General features: G+C 37.2%; 2 protein-coding genes across 3 annotated transcripts; both read left to right on the top strand.

Annotated features, from left to right (window-relative positions):
- The first annotated feature begins 1,784 nt into the window (after window positions 1-1,784).
- EMB1030 (Alanyl-tRNA synthetase, class IIc) lies at window positions 1,785-14,331 on the top strand. Of its 2 annotated transcripts, XM_089151759.1 has the most exons (13): window positions 1,785-2,175; window positions 3,108-3,221; window positions 3,311-3,519; window positions 4,424-4,602; window positions 6,124-6,202; window positions 7,351-7,485; window positions 7,566-7,715; window positions 7,837-7,947; window positions 8,089-9,006; window positions 9,150-9,422; window positions 11,461-11,670; window positions 12,847-13,004; window positions 13,413-14,330. In XM_089151759.1, the coding sequence occupies exons 1-13, from the start codon at window positions 2,040-2,042 to the stop codon at window positions 13,747-13,749; spliced, it is 3,009 nt and encodes a 1,002-aa protein (XP_089007885.1). In that variant the 5' UTR covers window positions 1,785-2,039; the 3' UTR covers window positions 13,750-14,330. The 2 variants fall into 2 exon arrangements, with proteins under 2 accessions (XP_089007885.1, XP_089007886.1); XM_089151760.1 differs by lacking the exons at window positions 1,785-2,175; window positions 3,108-3,221; window positions 4,424-4,602 and having other exon boundaries at window positions 3,440-3,519; window positions 13,413-14,331.
- Window positions 14,332-15,309: 978 nt separating this feature from the next.
- LOC149017415 (expansin-like A2) lies at window positions 15,310-16,949 on the top strand. Its single transcript, XM_089151761.1, has 5 exons — window positions 15,310-15,716; window positions 15,837-15,946; window positions 16,047-16,225; window positions 16,326-16,458; window positions 16,529-16,949. Exons 1-5 carry the CDS (start codon window positions 15,605-15,607, stop codon window positions 16,772-16,774), a joined length of 780 nt encoding a protein of 259 aa, XP_089007887.1. The 5' UTR covers window positions 15,310-15,604; the 3' UTR covers window positions 16,775-16,949.
- The last annotated feature ends 1,963 nt before the right edge of the window (window positions 16,950-18,912 follow it).

Below are 18,912 nucleotides of genomic sequence, written 5' to 3'. Positions count from 1 at the left end.
GCTGCACGCAATTCTCAGATAAAAATAGGCTTGACGAAAATCTCCTCTAGTGCCCAATGCGGTTTCTCCGCTTCGATGAATGCTTCCAGCCCCACGTTCAAGTTCTTTTTTGGTGAAAACTCACATCCAAGCATGGAACGTCGTCTTCGGCTACCCCGACCAAAGAAAAAAAAAAAAAAAAAAAAGGTTGCGGAAAATCGACGATTTTCCGCCCTTTTTAATTCTTTTTGGTTTTTTTTTCCCCAAGGGGCGGCAGGAGGTCCCCGCTTTACATATGCAGGTTTGCTTGTAATGCTTCCATTTGCATATTGAGTGCTTTTTTCTTTTTTTGGGTAGAAAGAAACTGGGTCGAAAAACTAAACCATAGAAGAAACATGATCCTCCAGGAGGATCTCCCCCAGCTCTGGGGGAGCATCGTGAAAAAATGTCCAAGCAGTCCTAGGATCAAGAAACACATTAGATATCCAATCGGCATTCTTATTCGCATCACGCCTTACATGAATATATCGGATGCAATCCATACCACTAAGGAAATAACAAATCTCATCAATGAGCCTGCCAACCTTACCTCGATCCACACAACATGGATCCAACAAGTTGTTGGCATTGAGGGAATCAAGTTATTTATTTGCCAAATTTTATTTGTTTTGGTGCAATTCTCTGTTTTTTTAACATTTTTCAGCCAAGGAAATAACAAATCTCATCAATTGGGCAGAAATTTGGTGTCTTACCCAATTTAATGCTAATAAGCACACCATGACTCAGCACTTGGCAAATTTGAATTATTTTCTATAAATCTTCCATGCAAATTCTCCTCTCTATCTACATTTGGAATGTTGTCTTTTGAGGCTTGAATCATTGGGACATAATTGGAAAGTATGTTCGTTGACCTAGAAGATTCCGGTACAAAATTCCTTTGTAATTTGAATTGTTTCCATAGATTCTTCTATGCATATTCTCCTCCCTAACAACATTTAACATATTGTCTTTTGAGGCCTAAATCATTTAGATATAATTAGTAAGATTGTCCATTGATCTTGAAAATTCCGCTATAAAATGGTTTCATAATTTGAATTATTTCTAAATATTATCCCATGTAGATTCTCTTTTATAACCAGATTTGGCACATTGCCTTTTGAGCCTAAATCATTGGGGCAAAATTGATAAGATTGTTTGTTGACCTTGATGATTCCACTATAAACTTCCATACTTCCAAACTTTTGGGCTAAACTTTGGCAAGAGAATTTTCTCAGGATTCCAAATGAGTGAATTTTTCACGTTGGTAGTGTGAATCTCTAGATAAGGTCCTTCCAAGTTCGCATTAGAAATCGCCAAAATATCACAATAAATATATTGTTGATACATTATAAATGTCATTTAGCCCCGTTTGGGTTTGCTGTTCACTAAAACGGCAAAATATCGTCATGTTTCAGCAATATTTTGCCAATATTTATTTCCATGGTTTTGACAGGAAGGAAGAAGGTATATGGTTGATAATAATCGATCGTATGTAGGTGTTTTTGTAACATGATACATATTAAACAATTTTAGGAGTATTTTTGTCCTTCTAGGTTTGAAATTTTGAAACAATTTAATAATGGTAGATGGTGTAAATTACTATGGTACCTAGATGTAATTTATTGTACTAAAGGGACTCATCATTGATTTACGCTCCATTAATGAAGAAATTCTTTAGTTAATGAAATATGCTTTCTACCAAAAGAAAAATAAATAAATAAAAAACTCCTTATTAATTCGGATCGGATGAAAACATTGGAGCATTCCCGGATCCTGATTCGCGAAACGCATCCAAGGAATGGATAGATCTGCACCCGCTGCCAAACAGGCAGCATGAATTCACAAATGTGTGGAGCTCACAAGCTTATCTTTCGAAAACCATCTCTGCTCTCTTTTTCCCGGTAAGCTTCTCATTCCAACGTTACATTTACGAAGTCGGAAATTTTGAAATCCACCCGTCAAAGAAGGAAGATAGAAAAGGTGAGACGATCGAGAGGGACGAAAACGGACTATCTTTTGCCATGGAGAGCTTGAAGCTGGCATGTTGCTCCCACTGTAACCGTGGCAGGAAACCTCTCATTCCATTAGCTACTTCGAACTTACTTCCCGGAAGAAATTTTCTTAAACCAGCGAAAGACAGCTTTGCCCTATTGTCCGGTAATTCTCTGCTACTATAGTGACAATCTTGATTCTATTCGATCCCTTTTTGGCACTATTATAATGATGCTTCGTGTTATTCACAAATGAGCGAAATAAAATCATAAGTGTAATCAGTAGGCAGAACCCATTCGATATTACAGTAGGGATGGAAACCATGGCGGGTTTGCAGCAAACAGAGCATTTGTCTACCTCTTCTTAGTTTTTTAGATTCTCCGCGTTGTACTGTTTATCATTAGCTCTGCCTTGTTTAACTATGGATTCCTTATATGGACTGCAATTGAATATACCAAAGTAGTTAATTTGATAGCTTGCCTTTTGAAACTGATAGTGATATGCTATCAAATGTTAAATGATCTTCACCCAAAAAAAGAAAAATGTTAAATGATTAAAAACTAATTGGGTGAAATTTAAAATTGGTAATCGAAATCATTCGCTCAATGCTAAGAACTAAGGTGGCAGCTCTGTTTCTACATATGAAACAAAAGAAGAAAAAAAAGAAACCCTAGTCTGAAATCTGGATATTTTGTTTTTGGCTTTAAACATGACTTAATTGGATCATCAACATTTGGGGTTACGGAGTATACACATAGGATACAGGCATATTTGCTTGTGGAATACCTTCAGTTTATGTTGTGATTGTGAGTGTTTGTAGTGTACTATAGTCATTGGAACAGTAGGGGTTCTGCCAAGGGTTTTACTGGGGATGCGGAATGTTTGAAGTTGCTTTAGTACTGAGTAACCATATTTTGATTTCCTCGTTGTAACTGCTTCTTTGTTCTTCAATACATATACGTTTTTAGACATTTTTACAGCGTGTCCCTTAAGATGAGTTAATTGTGTATGGCTGCTTCTTTGTTCTTCGATACATGTATGTTCTTAGACATTTTTAAAGCATGTCCCTTAAGACGAGTAATTGTGTATGGCTGTAGGTTGCAAAGTATATATGAGCTTGAGAATGAGAACTCTTATTCAAATTTCTCCAAGTATTAGGCTATATGAACATTCCAAGTTGAAGAAGACACAGGAAATACGGTGCTCCTCAGGTTTATTTGTCTCCTTGTTTTTTACTGTTTGATTCAGAGCATCTCAACTGGTTGTGTAACGAATAATTTTTAATGTAATCATCTTTCAGCACCAATTAAGCATGAAACCAAGGAAATGAGGAAGGATATACCCAAGGACCTCCAAGTGAGTGGGGATTCCATACGCCGCCGGTTTCTTGATTTCTATGCTTCTCGGGGACATAAGGTCCTTCCAAGTTCATCACTTGTGCCAGATGATCCCACTGTCTTACTTACAATTGCAGGAATGCTTCAGTTCAAGCCTATATTTCTCGGAAAGGTATATTATTCACTGCTTAATGGATCAGCTGTTGTAAACTACACTAATGGAGCCAGGTAATCACCCAATATGGTTGTCAAATCCTGTTATATGGGCTCTATTGGCAGGTTATTGAACACCAAACCTTTTGCTTGATGTCATGTAGTATGATTTTCCACAAGGAAAGGGGAAGAGGGAGGATGGAAAAAAAATGATGAAAGATAAACCAAGAGAATGATTAGCTTATACCATACAAATGTCAATATTTTATAGCTAACTTATACCCTACAAATGCCAATATTGTACCCAGATAGTAAACTAATATGCTTAATAGCTAGTTTAGTCTCTGCTCTAGTGAGAGATGTTTTATTAGATATAATGTTCAATGCCCTGTGCTTCATGATGTGCTTGTCTATAAAGCCAAGATGTACACTTCTTCTCTGTGGATCTGAAACTTCAGAAGCCTATTGTTGTTACTCACATCTTCAACCTCATGTTGTGTTATTAGATCTGAGAAGTTTATACATCTAAAAGAGTTGTAACTTGATATTTCCCAGTCTTACTTATTTTGGAATTGATTACTTGTAGTTGGATGTTGTCTTTTAGGTTTATTCATGCCTTCATAATGATTTTCTGGACTAAACAGTTCTTAAGCACATCTGCATTATCTGAGTGGTTTTCAATAATTTCAAATGTGAACGATGTGAACTTTGTTTCTGTTTAGGTCTACTCATGCCTTCAAGTGTACTCTTTGCATGTGATGACACCTTTCAATTTGCATGCCTTATTTGTGGTCATGTTTCTTTTTACCTTGCATTGTTTGAGGGTGAAAATTGAGACATTGGGTCTTACTGTTTGGGTGGTAGTTACGATTTCAAACATATACTGTAGTTAGATCAGTGACATTGGCCTATCTCTCATGTAGGAACCTAGAAAAGTAGCTCGTGCTACGACTGCTCAAAGATGCATACGTACGAATGATGTGGAGAATGTGGGGCAAACATCACGGCATCAGACCTTTTTTGAGATGCTTGGTAACTTTAGTTTTGGAGATTACTTCAAGCGGGAAGCAATCAATTGGGCGTGGGAACTTGCAACTAAGGAGTATGCATAGAACTTTTTCTCACTGTATGACTTGGTGGAAGTGATGATAGTGTGTGATAAATAATGTGGTTCATATTGGCTTAAGAGAAACTGATCAGGCACATGCCTGTACACTTTATGTTAGTATCAGTGTTAGGAACCTTCTATCTGGACTCAGTTAATACAGTGTTAGCTTTGGAGCTTGCGTATCTACTGGGTCAATTAATTTGTATTCCTAGTCTCTCACCCTGTATTTGTATCAGCATATATTAGTCAGTGAGAAGGTCCTCTTTATATAGCAGACCACTCACTTGTATTCAAGTTGTTGCCTGTGTCCAGTCCTGGAATCCTAAACATTAGGATTCATGTAACTATCAACCTTAAACGATTTGCAGATCTGTTCCATTACACAGGCAGCATTAATTGGTCTATGGATAATTTGGATGCAAGGAGTGGCCTTAGCTCAGTCCAAGTAGCAGCATTGTAATGCTATAGCTACAATGGTTACACACTTTTCTATACTGTCATATTTGTGTTGTCACAATATGACACTGACACATAGATTACAACAAGGATACTTGCAGACCGAATCATTTATACATTTCTGTTTTGTAGCACTTTAATGTTTTGGATATCGATATATTTCTCCTGCTTCTTCGCATGATATTTAGAGGAGGGGATGTTCACTGACCTGATTAGATCCCAACATCATTATGCTACAATGTGCTGTGTTGTATACAAGGACTAGACCTAGAGAGAGGAAGATTTATATAAGGAACTCGGAATTCCAATTTCTTTCATCAAATACAAAGATGGCTATTATGCAAGACATGGATGTTGTTGTCGTTATTTCAAGGATCATTCATCTAGGCATCCTTTTATATCTTCTCTCATCATTTTATTGGGAAAAAAAAAAATCCTTCTACCACGCGTTATCTATTTGGTGAAGAAGTCCTACACCTGGATTTAATTATAGAGCTAAATGGCATTTGGCTTGTTGAATTAGTGATTGTACTTCTATTTGGAGGATTACTAATCTTACCACTGTCTATTTGATGCCATTGACTGGATTGCTCTTCTTTTGAGATTTCATGCTTTTACATTTATAAAAAATGAAATAGATCTTAGTCATCTTGTTTAAGAATCCTTTAAGAAACAAAGAAACAAAAGTATCTTTCTTGACCTAATGAGCATAATTTGGGGATTCTCTGCTATATTTGTAACATTTAGAAAATTGATGTATATTCTTTCCTTTCTTTTGGTCATAAACTGCGGAGACTATAGACATTACATGCAAATTAATCTGGTTTATTTCCATAGGCCTAGGTAGAAAAGAAAAATGACAGTAAACATGCATCATTTGGGTTGCAATTTTAGTTCAATGACTACTTCAATCACATTGTTTCCTTTTCTGGCTGACTTGCTATATTGTTTGAGATTATGACCAGGCTTTTCACAGAATCTTTGCCTCTCTTGGTTTTACTTTATTTTCCTTTTTAACTTGCTTGATAGTGATGTACCTTTTCAAATAACAACATGCAGGTTTGGGTTGGCACCAGAGAAATTGTGGATTAGTGTGTTTGAAGATGATGATGAAGCTTTCTCTATATGGCATGATGAGGTAACTGAAGTAAAAAACATAATTATGCTATTTAAAAAATTTTTTTTTACTTCGTCTTCTCCCATTATTTTTTATTTGTTAGCTTCTTGTACGTAGAACATGTTTGTATTCCATTCTTATTCTATTTTCAGATTTAAAATTTATAGAGTAAATGAACCATTCAAAAGATAAAAAACCAAAACCAAGTGTAAGTCCTGCTTTCACAGGGTCCCAGGAGTGGTGGTCAGAAATTGGTCCTAACTTTGGCACTTTTTGCACAAAGTGGCCGCCAACAGAATTTATTTTGCATCCTTTGCAGGCAGCCTGAGTCTGTAATTATTTCCAGGCAAATGCCTCAGCCATTTTTATAATTAAAAGCATCAGTTTATCTGTCTTTTTCATGGAATCATGTTCTGAACCCTTATTAACCATCATCTGTGATAGATTAGTTTCAGCTTTTGCCATATGTAACTGTTTTTTACTTTCAAAATTATTATTTTCAGTTGCCATCCATTATTGAGCTTGAGGAAAAAATAAACTTGGGTGGGCCCTTAAAAAAGATGACAAAATAAAAATGAAAGTAGATAAATTGGGCCATGTTTCCCAAGAGAAGCTGCCTCCTCTCAGGTCAGTCTTCTACACTTAGTTGACTGCTCTGTAACAGGCTTCCCTGTTCCTGGGCTCTGCCTTAACCAAGGTCCTAAATCTCAGTTGAGGCCAATTTAAACCAGGCCTGGCAACTGAGACATGTAGCATCTTGTTTCGAGGTTTTGACAATGGGCCTTGCCGGTTGAAACCTGTGGGCAAAACCTGGTTTTTAAGCCTAGATTTGGATTTGGTCAGGCCTGAAACCAAGACAACTTAGAGATTTCAGTCAGTTCCGACCAAGGGTTCCTTGCCCATAACCTAGTTTAAGAAGTTGGTACTGTCGTGCTTTCAATCATGGATTCATTGAAAAGGTTCCAACCAGCCACAAGCTGAAATATTTTAGAAGCATGTATTAGAAACTCTCTCCCTATCTCTCTCTCTTTTCCAACTCTTACTTAACAAAATGTAATGTTCATCTGAAACCTTATGCATGTTGTGGGGTTTGCATTTCTAACAGTTCCTTCCTAAATGTATATTCATAAGTTGAACCAAAAGGATAATTATTCACATTCTTGCTTCAGGTAGGTGTTCCTGCTGAACGTATAAAGAGAATGGGTGAGGATGACAACTTTTGGACAAGTGGGGTTACTGGTCCTTGTGGTCCATGCTCTGAGATTTATTATGATTTCCATCCTGAGAGGGGAGATTCAGATGCTGTATGTACCATTAAAACTCTCACTCTCTCTGCATTTGACTTTCTGCTGTGTTTCCATACGTAAATAAAGTGCTTCCACAGGATTTGGGAGATGATAGTAGATTCATAGAGTTCTACAATCTTGTGTTCATGCAATATAACAAGAGAGATGATGGGTCCCTTGAACCCTTAAAACAGAAGAACATAGACACTGGGCTTGGCCTTGAGCGTATGGCTCGTATCCTTCAAAAGGTATTTGTAATTCAATATACTCTCTTGATCGGTTCACTGTTGAGAGAAGCTTTTCATGGTGAATGGTATTATCATCACATTAATGAAAGTAAAATATTATCTGTTTCACACTTCCTTGCAGGTCCCAAACAACTATGAGACGGATTTGATTTTTCCCATTATAGAAAAGGCTGCAGAACTGGCAGCGGTTTCATATGCCAAAGCTGATGATCACATAAAGTGCTATCTTAAAGTATGTTGCTCTCAATAAATTATATCATAACTTTTGAAATTAACTGCCACTAGTATTGATTTTGGTTTCATGCATTCAGAAGTAAACAGTTAATTATTTTGTAATATACCTTTTTCATAATGTCGTAGTGATATTTTCCAGATTATTGGAGATCATATGCGTGCAATTGTTTATCTCATATCAGATGGGGTTGTCCCATCAAATATTGGGAGAGGCTATGTTGTTCGGCGACTCATCAGAAGAGTTGTTCGTACTGGAAGGTTACTTGGCATCAAGGAAGATGGTAACGAAACCCTTGATAGAGCATTTGTACCACTGCTTGCAGAGAAAGTGATAGAATTAAGTAGCAACATAGATTCAGATGTGAAAAATAGAGCATCCCGAATCCTTGAAGAGTTACAAAGAGAAGAGCTGCGATTTGTGCAGACACTCGAGAGGGGAGAAAAGCTATTAGAGCAGCTGTTAACTGAGGCTTCATTGAGGGGCCCTGTTAATGGAGGTAGACCTTGTTTGTCTGGCAAAGATGCGTTCCTATTATATGACACATATGGTTTCCCAGTAGAAATAACAATGGAGGTGGCTCAAGAAAGAGGTGTCAGTGTAGATATGGAAGGTTTTGATATTGAAATGGATAACCAAAGACGCCAGTCTCAGGCTGCTCACAATGTTGTTAAACTTACAGTTGGAAATGCATCAGAGCTTACAGAGTGTATATCTGACACTGAATTTTTAGGATATGACACCCTTTCTGCCAGAGCAATTGTAGAGAGCCTTATGGTGAATGGAAAGCCGGTAATACAGGTTTCTGAAGGAAGTGATGTAGAAATTATGCTGAACAGAACACCATTTTATGCTGAATCTGGTGGTCAAGTAGGAGATCATGGTTTTCTATATTTTGCAGAACCTGGTAGTAGTAAAAAATCTATTGTGGAGATCAAAGATGTCCAGAAATCTCTTGGAAATGTATTTGTTCATAAGGGTACGATTAAGGAGGGAGCCATAGAAGTTGGGAGAGAAGTGGAGGCTGCTGTTGATGCAAATCTGAGACAGCGGGCTGAGGTATGGTCTTTGCTTGAATATGTTTCAATATCTTTGAAAGTTTCTTCCCGACTTTTCAGAAACTATTGTATAAATACCGTTTGGATGCAGCTTCTAATCCCTTTCTGAATTTTCTGTGTGTTGCTTTTTATTATGTGTTACAGGTTCACCATACTGCTACTCATCTGCTACAATCTGCTCTTAAACTTGTAATTGGCCAAGAAACGTCACAAGCTGGTTCACTTGTTGCTTTTGATCGGCTCCGGTTTGATTTCAATTTTCATCGTCCTTTGCTAGACCATGAGATTGACGAAATTGAAAGATTGATTAACAGATGGATCGGTGATGCAACACATCTTCAAACCAAAGTTATGCCTCTAACTGATGCCAAAAGGGCTGGCGCTATTGCAATGTTTGGTGAGAAGTATGGAGAACAGGTTGGTTGTATGGCAACTCATGTTCTATATATATATATATATATATATATATCAGTTTATTGAATTTCTTTTTCTTTTTTTTTTTTTTTTGGGTGGGGGGGGGGGGGATGTGAGTGGGGTGGGGTGGGGGGGGGAGATCAAACTATAAAATCTTTGATCTAAAGAGCTGACCTAGAGTTACCCTTAAAAAAACATCCAGAATAAATTAGTTGTTAAACCAACCACCCACAATTTAGAACATGATTTGAAATGGAAACTGTTATTAAGAACAAAAATAACCAGGGTCTATAACACTTGTGCAGCAAGTTTGCATGTGGATATATGTATGTGGGAAGGGTGTACTTGCCCATTTAGTGTCTTGAATTAATTGTAGAATGAAGCGATAGCAACATATATGTAGGGAAAAACAAAAGAAGTAAAAATACCCAAAGATCCCTCTAGGAGGAATCTTGGGTGCTAATCCCTAGATTCTCTTTGCCTCTAGGGAATGATTCTAGCAGGATTCAGTCAAATGCCATGGTAGATTTGGGAATCATACTGACTTAACCAACCGGTTAAATACCACATATTACCCAAATCAGAGGGTCAAACTCTCCCCATAAGAAATAAAAAGAAGAATGATATGACCTAGCTTCCACCATGGGCCTTGTCAGGTTCCCACCAAACCTGCTGTCCCTCACAGCCTTTCCCTCAATCAATACATTGAAGTCATAGTAGCAAAACATGTAGTATAAAAATCCTGGTGCTATTCTTGTTAATAGAATTAGATCCTATGACAAAATAGAAAGTAGTATGTAGTGAAATGACAGCATCATGTTACTAAATATGTAGTCCCAAACTAGAAATATATGACTGAAGAGATCTTTTAATTGTACAAAGTCTAGACAAACGGTCCATAATGGGTCCAGACCCAGCCTGCTAAGTGAGATTTTAAATCTGGGATTGATAGGATTTCATAGCTGGACCTTTGGGGACGAGACGCAGGTTGTCATGATTGGTGTTTCTTTGTCTCTTCTGCCTTATTCAATCTCTGAATTAATATCCACTTGTCCTTTTTCTTTTCAATTTGTAAAAATTGTGCAATCTATCTTTTACAAAAAGAATATAAATGTCTTGACTCTTGAGTATTCTAAATTAACGAGTCTTACTGAGATTTATGATACCCAACTTAACAATACCTGCACTATTTTGTTGGATACTAAGCTACACCACCATCTAGACCTTGAAGAAGTTGACCTGCATACAAATTGGGGGGGGGGGGTTGAAAGCATTTTTTTACCCATCAAAATGCTTGGATATTTTTACCCATGTGATTCTTTGACTGTTCCTAGTTTCAACTAAATTCTGTCATGGTAAGCTGAGGATGCATGAGTATCTAGCCCAGCTTACAGAGTCAGTCTCTAAGATGGTAATAGGAAGACAAATACTTGGCTAACTAAATCGTAACATTGTCTTTCCTTCAGTCAATGCATAAAGCTAATGTTTACCAGCACTGCCTGTTGGTTACATTGCTGAAAAAAAAAATGAGTGTCTGTCAGATACTGACTGCCGGAGGTCTCAGCAGCAACAGGTCATTTGACAGCATTTTTGCTTATGGTTCAACTGCTATAAAAGAATATAGTTGGTAGAAAATTATAGTTTCCTAAAACCATTACTGCTATTAAATCTTTATCGAATCATATTATACATGATATTTTTTTATTGCATATTGAGAATATAGATTAAGACTTGCACAAGTTTTAGATATTCAATCTGTTTCTTGGTAATTTTTGCTTGTTCAAGTTTGGATTAAATCGAAACGTATTCCTCAATTGATTAAGCTAACAAGGAAGTTTCTGAATGTAACAACATTTATTACCATAAATCTTACATTGGTGTATGTATTAAGTGACTCAAGTAAATGCTATACTATAGTTTGACTTAATTTTCAAAAAAAAATTACGCCTTTTTCTGAATCAAGATTTCATTTAGATGTCCATAAATACTGCACATGTAGTAGACAGCCAGCTCATGACATTCTTACAATGATGTATTATAGGTACGTGTTGTAGAAGTTCCTGGTGTATCAATGGAACTCTGTGGTGGAACCCATGTTGGAAATACTTCAGAAATACGTGGATGCAAAATAATCTCAGAGCAAGGAATTGCATCAGGAGTCAGGCGTATTGAAGCTGTAGCTGGTGATGCTTTCATTGACTATATTAATATCCGTGACAACTGCATGAGACGTTTATGTTCCACATTGAAGGTAGATTTTTCTTTGAGGTTTACCTGTTATGCAATTAAGAAAAAAAGGGCATAAATATTGGCATCTCTAAAGCAAATATAACTGGGCCAAACTTGTATAGTTATATGCATCATAAGTGCTCTGTTTATTTGTTTTCAAGAACACATGGCTTATGATATTCACAAGAGTTATTTAAATTTGCAAGTTCACAATTTGCCACTTGACAGGCAATTGATCAGCATTTTCGTTTTTCCTGTGTTATAAAGGCCTTTTTGCCCGTCTTGTTTGTCAAATTTTAACAGAAATTGGGCTCCTATATGGCTTAAAATTGTCTCCCAAGTCCTAGAAAATTACCAAGATGATACTGACTTCCATGATTACATATAGAAGTTTGTGTCATTCTTCTAATTTTTGAACCATGATATAACCAACGTTATATATTCATGTTACCAGTGGCATGAATATATTATTATCTGACTATCCTTTACAACACGGACCCACTCATGTCCACCATTTCTTGGCAAATGGTAAGTGGTATTTTTCTTAAGTACACCTACCCTGTTGTTTTTTTGGATGAGTAAAGAATTCATTACCAAAAGAGAAAAGTAGGGGGGGGGGAGAGAAGAGAAAATACAAGGGGCCAAGGCCAGCCAAAAGGAGAGAAAGACAAAATAACAGCAAGTGGTGATGCAGTGATCAACCAGTCACAGAGTGAAAGAAAATAAAAGCTAATTCCTTCCTCTGTTCTTCTTCTTCTTCCTTTTTGTTTTTTCCCTTGAGGAACTAGAATCTACAACAGAATCTTCACCAAGATAGTTCACCTACCCTGTTGATGTTAATATTTCCTCTCTTTTATTTTATTTGTATTATATCTTCTTCTTCCGTTAGTTTTAAACTCAAATTTGATCACAGTCAGCTTTCTAAAGCTACTTTGGACACTTGCTTCTTTGAGATGAGTTAAATTTCAGCCGAGGTGTTGGGTTGATGTTTAGATTAGATCTCTTTTTCTGAAGAAATTATCTGCCAACTGTTGAGAGGGAAAGAGGCTGTATAGTATAGAAGAGCCCTCTCCAATAGCGGTCTTTGCCCTTGTCAAGGAGATGCTCCAAACATGCCATCCTCCTATATAAATTTCTTACTTCCCCCCATGCGGTTTAGAAGGTATTTCTTAAGTATGCGTTTAAAATGTTTTTGAAGGTAAAAGATGAAGATGTAACAACCAGGGTGGAAAGTCTTCTGGAGGAGTTAAGGATGATGAAGAGTGAAATTGCTACTGTTCGCGCTAAAGCCGCGTTGTACAAAGCATCAACAGTTGCTACCAGAGCATTCTCAGTGGGAACTTCCAAAATGATCAAGTAATAATTATCCTACTTCTGCTATTAGCATCATAATCACTGTCATAATTTTCTGTATATAGTCATGGAAAATTTCAGCATCTATTTTTGACTTTGATTTGAATTATCTTGACAATCTCAGAATTCCTACGGGTATGGGGAGGGAATGAAAACTGGCATGCTATAAGTTATGATCACCAAAGCGTGAAGATAACCTATGATCGATTTAACGAATATGAAATTCCTAACTTTTTTGCCTGGTACAGTCAAGTATATAATCACCTTTCTTTACTAGGAAACTCAAAAAACTAAGAATTTAGATGATTTCTATGCATAAATATCCATTATACTTTGTCACTAATATGTTCAACATTTTCAATTCTTACTTTGTATTTTAATATTTATTATTTGGCTAACGTTGGTTTTCAGGGTTCTTGTGGAGAATATGGATGATATTGATGCTGACTCACTAAAGCAGGCTGCGGAATATTTAGTGGATACGCTACAGGACCCTGCAGCGGTGGTTCTAGGCTCATGTCCAGCTGAAGGGAAGGTGAGCTTGGTTGCTGCCTTTAGTCCAGCAGTTGTAGATCTTGGATTACAGGCTGGGAAGTTTATTGGACCTATAGCTAAAATGTGTGGTGGAGGAGGGGGTGGCCGGCCTAATATAGCTCAGGCTGGTGGACGCAATCCTGAGAACCTGTCATCTGCTCTAGAAAAAGCTCGAACAGAACTTGTTGGCACTCTCTCTGAAAAAGCAAGCTGAGTATCAGTTCATTTAGCCTTCATAGACTTTGGTTTACCAAAAGAAAGAACCATTCTACAGCTGCCATGTCAATGTTTATCTAGTTTCAGTCATTAGATGGGAACAGGTGGATACAAGCGTCTCCTTTTCCTCTGATTCTGTTGGCACGAGCAGCAAAACTGTGTTACTTGCTCTTTACTACATGTCATCTTCGTTTTTATATATTATTCTCTTAAACCAGCTTCAGCTTGTTGATGAAGCATGTCACATAGTAGCCAATTTTGTACAGGTTTTGTTTGGATTTGTAAGAATGTGTATATTCGAAACCACCCCCCCCCCCCTTGGCTGGCGCGCCCCAATTAGGGACTTCTCTATCTATCTAACTATTTTTGTATCATAGATTTGATTTAATTTGAGATTTTTTTCTTCTTCTTATTACAGATCAACAGGAAATTCAAAAACCAGGTAAATCAATACCACAGAATTTCAAAAGTGGTGCTACCAAAAACGACAGCAATTGCTTGAAACGAGGTATTGTGTGGGAATCGCTATCTTGAATTTTACCTGCCGAGGCTTTGGTGCAATTTGGATAACAAGTCCATCTTTTCAAACTTAACAGATAGGATTGCAAATAAAAAATTAAAGCATTAATAAAATCTAACTCTGTTGAGTAGCACAGGTGTGCATTCAGTTACATGATGGGTTACGAGTACAAAGCGATCCCCCATTCCAAAGCTGAACACCAAGCAAGCAACACCTCAGTCTCGTTGAATCAAAATTCATATATTTATAATTTTATATGAACGAATTGGGCCTAGCTACAACTTGGTTGATTCAGACGTCAGGTTCCAGAAAGGAAAATTAGTTGAATGCATCTTTCAAGATATGTGATCTGTGATGATTTTTTCAAGTGGAGCACCTGTAGAGAATCGTTATGTGTGAACAGGGGAAGTGGAAGGTTCTCTTTTCTATGGCACTGTAGGGTCATAGCTGTGTATGTTTCTGCTGCCATTATGATCTTGTCTAGCCTGGCAAGAGGGATATTTGAATTGCTGCTTCCATCTTCAGCAGCAATGCAGGGATGTGGCGTTCATACCTGATTACCAGTTACCACCTCCTTGCACTATTGTTTCGGATCGCTAGACATGCCGATTCGGCAGTGACTCGGATGAAATGGAGAAAAAATAACTCAAGGTATTGAAATTTATCTGACAATCCATCCATATCGATCTTACCCCAAACTAATATGGATATGATACAAACACCAAGAAGAAAACAATGGAGTCACTCTGTACCGCATCTCTGTGTCTACCTTTAAAACAATGATTAGGAAAAACCCAAACTGTGACTCTGTGAGTTACCGACTTACCCATCTATCTAATGTTATCCTTCATTAGTGGATGCCAAGCAGATCTACAATACATCACCTAACTCACTTTGGTGTGGTTACCAAAAGTTGGGTTTCACCTACAATTGATCAATTAATTTCCCAGACGTACACATCGACTCACATCATGTCTCTGGATCAACTTAAAGCATATTCATCTGTTTGGCCTCACTAAGTTTTGATTGAGCAAATTCTTTTCTTGATAAACAATGAAAAGTCAAATTGAAGTTTCTCCACCGTCCATGGAAACCCTCAATCATGAAAACGTTAAAGGCACTCACACTATGGAGTCCCATTGTTTTGTGGTTTTGACAGTGGAAGTGGAGTCGGTGAGAGAGAGGCCACTAAAGTTTCCTCTGTCCGCCGCGTTTGTGCAAATGAGACTGTTCCATGTGGAAGATTTGAAGCTCAGCACCTGTAGTCCACTCTGCACTATAAAATTGATACCGTTCTGTCTATCTTCTCTTGTGAATCACACACAACACAAAGATGGCTATCTTCTTATGCTGCATTTTCTTTCTCCTCTCCACTGCAACTGCTTGTGATCGATGCGTGCATCAATCCAAAGCTGCTTATTACTCATCCTCTGCTCCCCTCTCCTGTAAGTTACTCTGTTTCTTTCATCCTTCTTTTCTCACGTTTCCTACAGATTGAATGGAACCCAGATGATATTCCTTTGAAAACTTAGTGGTCGATGTTTTCTTTTGTTGGTTTGTCGCAGCTGGCGCTTGTGGGTATGGGTCCTTGGCCCTGGGCTTTAATGGTGGATACCTTGCAGCTGGTGTTCCTTCGCTTTACAGAAATGGAATTGGCTGTGGAGGTTGCTTTCAGGTATGTCAAACAAAATTGAATGCAATATTTTACCCCCACAGATCCCCCTCTCTTTACTGCAGTTTCAGCAATTGCCTGAGAAATTTGATTTAAATGGCAGATAAGGTGCAAGAACCAGACTCTGTGTAGCAGAGGAGGGACTAAGATTATCTTAACTGATCTTAATAAGAACAACCAAACAGATTTCGTCCTCAGTGGGAAAGCATTCATGTCTATGGCCCGTCAGGGTATGGGAGAACAAGTTATGAAACTTGGGATTGTCGACGTCGAATACAAACGGTAAAGTGACTATTACTACTCTGAAGAGGACATCATCATCAATCAAATTCTTGATGGGCTTGAATTTTTAACACTGGAATGTGTTTATGGAATGATACAGGATACCCTGTGACTATAAAAACCAGAATTTGTCTGTAAGAGTGGAAGAATCAAGCCAAAAACCTTACTATTTAGCGCTCAAGTTTCTATTTCAAGGTGGCCAAACAGACATTGTCGGCGTCGACATTGCTCAGGTGAGCAAAATGGGCTGCTCTGTTATTCTCTGTTTATTGTTCTTCGACTAAATTATTAAAAATTTGTCAGGTTGGTTCTTCAAATTGGAGTTCGATGAGCAGAAATTATGGGGCGGTGTGGGACACAAGCCGGGTTCCGGCTGGAGCGTTGCAGTTCCGATTGATAGTGACGGCAGGGTATGATGGGAAATGGGCGTGGGCAGCAAAAGTCCTCCCGGCTGAGTGGAACGCTGGAGTGATATACGATATGGGTGTTCAGATCAGTGACATTGCTCAAGAGGGTTGCTCTCCCTGCAATGATAAAGACTGGAAGTAAAATTTGTGATCTAAACTATTAGGTGTTTGATAAAATGGGAAGCGTAAGGATATTTATGTTGCATTACATAGATGTATCATGTTTCTTGATATGAAATTCTCCACCTTCGTTTACCAAAAAAGAAGAAGAAATTCTCCACATTCCATGGAGGGCATTTCTGTGTATCAGACAAAAGGTCTGGCATGAATGAACCGCCGCTGGCAACCGGTTGGTTAATCTCAAATCTATCGAAGTTCATAGAGTTTAGTTGGGTATTGCGTGAATTCGTAAATTTCATCAATTTTTTACTTATGGTGGAATCCTTGGATTTCATCGAATACCTAATAATGATTTAATTCATGTTTTTAGGAAAAAAAAATGAAATCTTTGGATTTAATGAATCCAAGAATATTTTACAACCAAACATGTATAAATCTTTAATTCATGAATCTAAGGAATTAAAATCTTTAGATTCGGATAACCAAACAAGCCCTCAAGGTAATTCTCGACAAGTTTCTTGCATGGTCTGAGTCTAGGTTTTATATCAATTCGATTAATAGTTTTGAGGATGGATTTAGAGAAATGGTTTAGTAGTTTAATTATTGGGACATATGGTGGAATAGGTTCGGGTTGGGCCAGAATGATTAAGGGCCCATTGCAATCTTGAGTCTTTCTAGTTCAACGCAGGCTTAACCGGACCTTTGAGATATCTCAGCCCAGGCCCAATTCTGCAGGTACAGCCTAACCAAGAATCTGCTTTTGATTCTAATTATGATCGGATGAGTGGAAATTAACCCTAATTATGGGAATTAGAAAAGATATTTTTGACATGTATCTTTAAAACGGCAAATTTATATCCATTTTTCTCGACTTTCAATTTTCGTTTTTGTGGCAAACTTCAACTTTAAAGATTAGGCAATAGGCAGCCATTTAGAGATTTTGAATGTTGATTGTTGTTATGTGGTCCAAATAATTATCATTAAATAAAAATAATAATTAAAAGAAGAAGAAGAAGAAGAAGAGCGAGTTAACTATGCAGATGATGAATAGATTCATACATTCATACATTCGAGGAGATATATAATGAATAATAAAATGAAATCAACATTTTTTAAAGGGTACACTATATGTTTTTTTTCCTTTTATTTATTTTTTTTTTTTTTATTTTAAGAGTTTTGAGTCTAATGGGGATGGATGTCAATAACTTAGTACACAAATTTAAAAAATAAATGACATTGTCTCCAAAATTGTTGTAATACTATATAAACTCCTAAATGTAGGAGAACAAGGATTTACAAATGGAGTCTTGGAGATAGACAACTAGCAGTTGATCGCATACATGAATGACCTCAGTACAATTAACCCTTTCTGCATGCATTAAGTGAATGTTAGATGATATTTAGCAACTAAAACTAAGTTTCCTTGTGTTCTATGATTTCTTATTAACTTAGAGAGTCCAATGTTGCTGGGGATTCTTTGTCTCGGAGGGCATTTTCATCCATGGAGATACCATCTTGGCTTAGTTCCTCTCAATGGTTGTAAGGTATAACATTGTCTACTCCATGAGCTTGCATAGACTTCTTTCTCTTTGTTACAAAATATATATCTAAATTTAAGAAAATCTTATACTAATAAAAACCTTAAACAAGAAGGAAATGCTACCAATAATGGAAAAGGATTAGATCTCTATTATATCTAATTAAAATCTTTTCTTGGCCTACTAAGGAGGTTAAACTATTCACTTTCACATCATCCGATATCATATTACAATAAATAAGAAAAATATCATTAAAACTTTCACCAACCTCTTTGGTATCTCAATGGTTTGTCTTTGCCATGCTCAACCTCGAGACCAAAGGATCAAGGTTTGGTAACAACAGCAGCCAACATCATCAAATAGGTATTCTAAAATACCTGAATTTTTTAAGTCAAACTTAGACTTTTATCTTGTCTATTTCTCCATGGAAATGAACCATCTATTTCTTTATTGATGAACAATACACGCGTCTCTCATCTGCAAAGAAATGGACCAGCTGAGAATCCCAAAATTCTCGGCATTGGGTTATTTGGGTCTTGGGCTTAGTATTGAAGATTAAACTACTTCCATGAGCCCAAATAGGTGGTATCTGGGTCCTATGGAAGATTATGGGTTAGCTTTT

Source organism: Hakea prostrata, chromosome 4, assembly GCF_041222555.1.
Source record: "Hakea prostrata isolate BN-2017 chromosome 4, UWA_Hpros_2, whole genome shotgun sequence".
Taxonomy (NCBI): Eukaryota; Viridiplantae; Streptophyta; class Magnoliopsida; order Proteales; family Proteaceae; genus Hakea; species Hakea prostrata.
The sequence above is the reverse complement of the archived record's forward strand: the minus strand, read 5'-3'. Positions and strand labels throughout refer to the sequence as shown.

Coding starts and splice junctions, on each gene's coding strand:
- EMB1030 (XM_089151759.1), top strand. CDS start 2,040: ATGGAGAGCTTGAAGCTGGCATGTTGCTCCCACTGTAACCGTGGCAGG. Junction 3,520..4,423: donor AGCCTATATTTCTCGGAAAG/GTATATTATTCA, acceptor TCTCTCATGTAG/GAACCTAGAAAAGTAGCTCG. Junction 7,948..8,088: donor ACATAAAGTGCTATCTTAAA/GTATGTTGCTCT, acceptor GATATTTTCCAG/ATTATTGGAGATCATATGCG.
- LOC149017415 (XM_089151761.1), top strand. CDS start 15,605: ATGGCTATCTTCTTATGCTGCATTTTCTTTCTCCTCTCCACTGCAACT. Junction 15,947..16,046: donor GCTGTGGAGGTTGCTTTCAG/GTATGTCAAACA, acceptor TTTAAATGGCAG/ATAAGGTGCAAGAACCAGAC. Junction 16,226..16,325: donor GTCGACGTCGAATACAAACG/GTAAAGTGACTA, acceptor GGAATGATACAG/GATACCCTGTGACTATAAAA.